Here is a 6,092-nt window from a genome sequence, read left to right on the forward strand (position 1 = left end):
CCATGACAACAGCCACAAGACAAACATCAACAGGTCGGCAGGCGAGCGGAGGGGCGGGTGTGCCGTTATCAGTTTCCAGAGGGGAAATACAGACAGGAAATCCATCTGAATGAGGGGAGGGGAAGCCTATCGGAAACGCAGAGTAAACAAGCTTCTTTTTAATCATCTAGACTCGCGTCTTCAACTGCGTGCTCTTTGAAGTTCTCCTCCGTGAACCCGTTCATCTCTTCCGCCCCATCATCTGCACTCCTGAGACATCAGAAAGGGAGTTTCATTCTTTGAAGTGAACATTAGTTACAAGTGGAGAGTTACACGATAGATAGGAGGCTGCCAACATGTTTGCTTAGCTAATGTGTACGTCTGCGGTCACGCTCGGTTTAACTCAATAATCGATTTCTGTCACTGCACACATTACCTGTCAGTCTGGTTTCGGTATGACTAATTGTAAATTACTGTAACAGCACATGTATGGTTGCATGATATTGAAGAAAAATGTGATGTGATAATTTGCTGAATAATGCTTTACGCACTATGCATGCGATAATGTTTTGTTTTAAAAATCACGTGTTTACATTTTTTCTGTTACTGTACATAACATTAAAAACAATGAAAATCATTTCGTGGGAATCGCGGAATCCAGACATAAAAACGGAATTTGCTGTAGAACACGGAAAGGCACAGAATCTGGCAAATGTATTACTTCTTAGCCAGAAAGTAGCGCTGCACAGCTAACAAAGTGCAAATTGTGCTGTAAATAATGTTACAATATAAACATGGAATCCATAAAAATAAAAACAGGAAAAAACGGAATTTGGGGAAAAAAATTATGGATTTCATCGGGCCCTATATTGGCGATATTTTGATCATTTTTATATAACTCGAAGTCCTATCTCTAGTTATTTTATGGAAATTAAGCTAAAATACTTTTCAAATTTTTGAAACGTTATACTGAGCAGTAAATCCTACAAATGAAAAAAAAAATAAGGCATTCGATTAAATAATATAATCAAGCTAAAAAAATAAGATGAGTCATGACATATGATGTTTTGAGCTAAAAACAAGATTTTGGGTGAAGTATCCTTTTACATTTTAAAATTTCCCCCATTCACTTTCCATAGTAATGTTTATTACAAGTGAACTACTCCTTTAAAACAGTAAAGCCAATACATTTAAATAGAAATGTCTACATTTAATCTGATTAAATGAGTCACATGCAAAGCTGATGTAAAATCATCCAATATACACACTGCAACAACACAACTGAAATAAATATAAAACACAGTTTAGCAACTTTGTAATGTAGTGTTGTATTTCATTTTGCTGTTATGACACTCACATGTGTAAATAATGTAAAGCACTCCAGTCCACACATATATCCAGCGCAGAACAGACAACTATAAAATAACTGGATACCAATAGACATCTTCGTGAGAAAAATGTGGAGCTGAATGAAACTGGGTGGGGGGAATAAATGCCCATCAGGCAGTAAAACTTTAACAGCTGTGCCGGGCAAAACCTCTGGAGCCTTTCACTCGCTGAAGGACAACCATCCAAGTTCAAAGTGCTGGCACCATCAGAGGGGACCATCAGAACGCCTGACGCCTCTGACATGTCCAAACACTTTGAAGCTGGCCTTCAATGACCTCAGAACAGGACCTTCTGTTAAACTCTACAACGGCCAAAAAACGATTTCTTTGAGATCCTATCCAGTCACTATTAGCTGACACACACACACTCTGTAGCATAACATTAAGAAGATATATATAAAAAAATAAACCAACATACAACTATTTTACACAAAACGTCCAAGTTCCACATTTATATCGTAAAATAAACCGAGCGCATTAGATGTGCCTGCATTAAAGGGCAGTGGCTCAGAGGAGAGGCCTTTTCTCCCTAAATAAAACCTTTCCACCATCATCATCATGTCTGATCTTGTACTTTCCTGCTCTGTGATCCACCGAGCGGCCCAGAAAAGACATTTAAATTTGGGGAGTGCAGCTCGCCAACCTGTGGCCTGCAGAAACAACACGCTCACGAACATCAGATGGGCCAGTGGATGTGTAATTACTGGTGGTTATAAAAACTGGCTGTCATTCTCTACGAGGCCAATTCAAAGCAGCCCGAGGACAGCCAGACTGACACGCCTGCACGAAACGGGGAAAAAGCGCTTTTATCCGACGCTCACCTCTTTAGCGTGAAGTTTTTAATAACTCTCTGGATGGACGCTGCATGGTAAAGCTGGGCTTTTTTTCCGATCCTTACTGCAGGCCATTAAAAACTTTATGAACAAATGATTCTTTTAAAGCTGCAATTTGTAACGTTTTTGAGTTAAAAATGAAAGAAAAACCATGAAGTAAATACACACTAAAGGTGCTTACAAGGTTCTTCATAGCAATGACTGAGAACCACTCAGTTAAAGAACCATGTCTTTCTTGCCTCTTTATAATTTAAAGAACTTCCTTTGCCACAAATAACCTTTTGTGAAACAGAAAGGTTCTTTGGATGTTAAAGGTTCTTTACGGAATCATTTAGACAAAAAAGGTTCTTACCTTTTAAAAGGTTATTGTATTGTGAAGCACCTTTATTTTTATAAATGTACATAAAAGTGATTCAAACTGTTGCCTAATTTTACCCCGATTCACAACAATAAGCTTATATAAGTGATTTATCATTTGAGCTGTCGGATTCGATTTGGGGGAAAGAGTCAGTTTGACGTCATTCAACCCACAAAGATGTTAAGTAAACTGCAATTTTATGTTTCAAACAGACATGACGATACAGAAGCAATAGTTACGAATTGCAGCTTTAAATTTTGTGATCCTTGTGAACCACATAAAAGCCTTTATACAAAAGTTTTAATATCTTTTGTCACCATATTGCCATTAAAGTCGGCGAGTTGTATTATTGGTCGTACTCGTACATCGGTTCAAATTGTTCATTTCAATAAATTCTCAAAATTTGATACAATATTCAGGTATATAGTTTTTTAATATTTTTAACAGCATTGATACTACATAACTAAAAAATAAATCAAGCCATTTTAGATCAATACATAAATCGTATTTTTAACCCTCTATAGAAGAATATGGGACTATATTTGTAAGCTGCATCGCCCAACCCTTCACACACATAATAATAATAATTCAACATCATTCATCTTAAAAACAGGCAACAGCCCTAATGTAGCATTAAAGAGATCTGGCCAAAGAAAAAGCACATGAATCTATCACTTTGTCCCCTAAAGGAAGGAACATTATGCAGCAGGACAAAACGCCGGGGCAACCCAGACCTGTTTCAACAGGCCGACGCTACAACAAAAACAGCGACACACACTGTAAAGAAGCCCGGCGCTAAAAAGAGCATCACCTTTAAACACTCGTGCACGCAAACATACACGCTAGTAAGTTGTGTCATTTACCGGTTATTTTTCACACAACACAATGCAGATCACACTTACGGCCCCCAGAGAAGGCCTGAACCTTCAACCTTTGAGTTACTAACCCAGATCTGTAACAACAACTCTCTTCTGCTGGGGCTTGCGTTCGCAATTTACATTTTGCATGTAGATACTAGTTAGCAGCGCTTGGAAAGGGATGAAAGAGTCCTGTAAGCATGTGGCTTGTTGAAGGGTGATTGGTTAAGGATTGTAAGGTAAAGTGAAGAGACTTGGAGTGCTCGCTTTTCACAGAGTAAAAAAATAAACGCACTACAACCACTGAGCAACCATACAAGCAACGCTCAAACGGAGCATCATGGAGGCAACACACAAAAACAGCACACACATTTTTTCAGATGTAAATATATCATCCAGCATTTATCTTTCGTTTCTAGGTCTTCTACACTCAAGACACACGCATTCCCCTATGGAAACTTTTGGTCTTTATTCTAGTTTTATGATGCAATATCTCTTTCCTGCAGGGAAAAAGCTTTCAAGATACATTTACAGTTAGCGCATTCCCTCTGGCGTTATCTGGATCGCAGAGAACTGTGCTGCACGCAGCCTTCAAAGACTCAACATCTGGCAATATGGCCTCGGAGAACAGACCCATCGGTTTACAAGACCACAAATCTATCACCTCCAATAAGCCTGGGCGGAGTTTTTGGCACTCATAGCAACACGCATGAAGGCTTCCTCGGCGAGGGAGGCCGACACACTGGACATTTCTCAGATGAAGGACGCCGTGTTTCAGAGAGCACAGAGGACTGTGGGTTGAATAATGCTGGTTTAAATGTGTGTAAACATGTAAATATGTGTCGTCTTCGCCTCACAGACCTCGTGTAGACCCTTCTCCACACCACCTGTGGGTTTAGGCATCCAAAGCAAAGCACTGCAACCAACTTCCACCGCTTACCTGCATCAGTTTCCCCTCGGCATAGCCGGCACTGCCTCCGGCAAACACCCCCTCCAGTGTGATGGGCGTGCTGGTGGGCTCCTGCTTCAACAGGGTCACTTTGATCACGGCTTTGGGCGCCGATCTTTCGGACTCCACGGCAGCAGCCAGTTCCAAACCCGTGTGGCCCAACGCCACCTGCAAGGTGGCCATGAGCAGCCACGGCCAGAGCCCGGCCAATCGCCACACAGGAACCCTCATTGTCCTGGGCGCAGGGGCGGGCTCCGGCCATACATGATGCACTGTCCACAGAGCTGCCAATCAGAGCCCAGCAAAAAATAAAAATTCCCAGCTATCCACTGAACGTCTTCAGAGATGTCAGTGGCTTCTGAAGTATCTTTAATGTCTTTTTCATCAACACCTACTTAAAGAGGTGTCTTTCAATCACAAGCAACGTTAATAAACAATTAAACTGTTTATAAAACTGATATCACTTGTTATCACACACACAGTAATCAAAAGGCAGTTTAGTATTGATTAAACGTTAGTTAGCGCGAGCTGGCCCGTATCACTGACAGCTAAACGTGAAATATGACATGCGCACAGTAATCCACAGTGGACAGATGGAATCACGCACAGGTGACCCATAGAGTCCGATCACCTGAGGTCAGATCAATAATATCACAAGCACATTATGATTTCCGTCGGTTTCCCGCGCGCAGTGATTGATAAAGTCACGCCATAATCACTCATTTTCGCGACGCGTCCACTTCAAAGGATTCCAGACATTCCAGCGCGCGACAGGTTGAAAGATTGTATCCATCAATGCGACATTGTATCAATGTTACTCCACTCAAAGCCCAAGACAAAATAACAGCTTGTAAAGTTTCCCCGTCAGGTCCCGCGAGAAAAATTCAAGACTACAAAAGTAGAAAAAAAGTATTATCGGAGTGAAACAAGAGCGGCGCAGAAACTGCGAAAAGTTTTACCGAGCGATCGCCTGTTGAAGAGCGATGTTGACGAACGTTTACTTCCACGGTCGTGAATAAATTAAGATGTACAATGTGTTGTGCCTTTACAAGCCCGTTCGCCGTTCAGTTTTCCCTCACGTTAAAACAGATTCTCCGCAGATCTATGTCCTGAAATCCAGTGATTTTATGAGCAGAAATCCCAAAGGCGGTGTGAAATATAAGCCGTGTGTCGCTTATCTGAACTGCACAGATCGCTGGAAAAGTGTAAAGTTGAAGTGTGAGCAAGTCTGGCGTGTGTGTGTGTGTGTGTGTGTGTGTGTGAGAGTGTACCTGCTGTGGGACTGACACTGAGGGTGGAGCAGAACTTCTCTGATCCCACCAATTAAGGCCACAGACACTGCGCCCTCTGGCGGACATCACTGCAGTCACAGCCGCGTCATAAAAACAAGAGGTCAATAATAATATTTACCATCATACCTAGTTTATAATAACTTTGTAAACAAAACCGAAAAACACTTAAACGGGTCTTTTTAAGGACTCCTAGTTTTATAAATATCAATTTATTTGGTTTTAAAAGAGCTATATCACGCGTGTATTTGTGGGTGCGTGCAGAGTTCTTCTGAAGGAAAGTTAACAATATTTTCGATAGGCTAAAGACTAAGACCAATATTAAAAATAACAAAAGAAACAATAAAGACATCTGCAAAACACATGATCCTGAATGATCACTTTTGTTATAGTACAAATATATATATATATATATATATAATACTATATATATAATATG

The 6,092-nt window shown here is 40.7% G+C and overlaps 1 protein-coding gene across 2 annotated transcripts in view; it reads right to left on the reverse strand.

The window, feature by feature from the left end:
• LOC130570574 (E3 ubiquitin-protein ligase RNF43) overlaps positions 1-5,608 on the reverse strand; it is an 84,045-nt gene extending 78,437 nt beyond the window's left edge. For both annotated transcript variants that reach the window (XM_057360945.1, XM_057360937.1), the window contains exon 1: positions 4,356-5,608. In XM_057360945.1, the coding sequence (XP_057216928.1) occupies positions 4,356-4,595 (240 nt within the window). In that variant the 5' untranslated portion in view covers positions 4,596-5,608. The remainder of the gene's footprint in view (positions 1-4,355) is intronic.
• Positions 5,609-6,092: the final 484 nt, after the last annotated feature.

Source organism: Triplophysa rosa, linkage group LG2, assembly GCF_024868665.1.
Source record: "Triplophysa rosa linkage group LG2, Trosa_1v2, whole genome shotgun sequence".
In the NCBI taxonomy this organism is placed as follows: Eukaryota; Metazoa; Chordata; class Actinopteri; order Cypriniformes; family Nemacheilidae; genus Triplophysa; species Triplophysa rosa.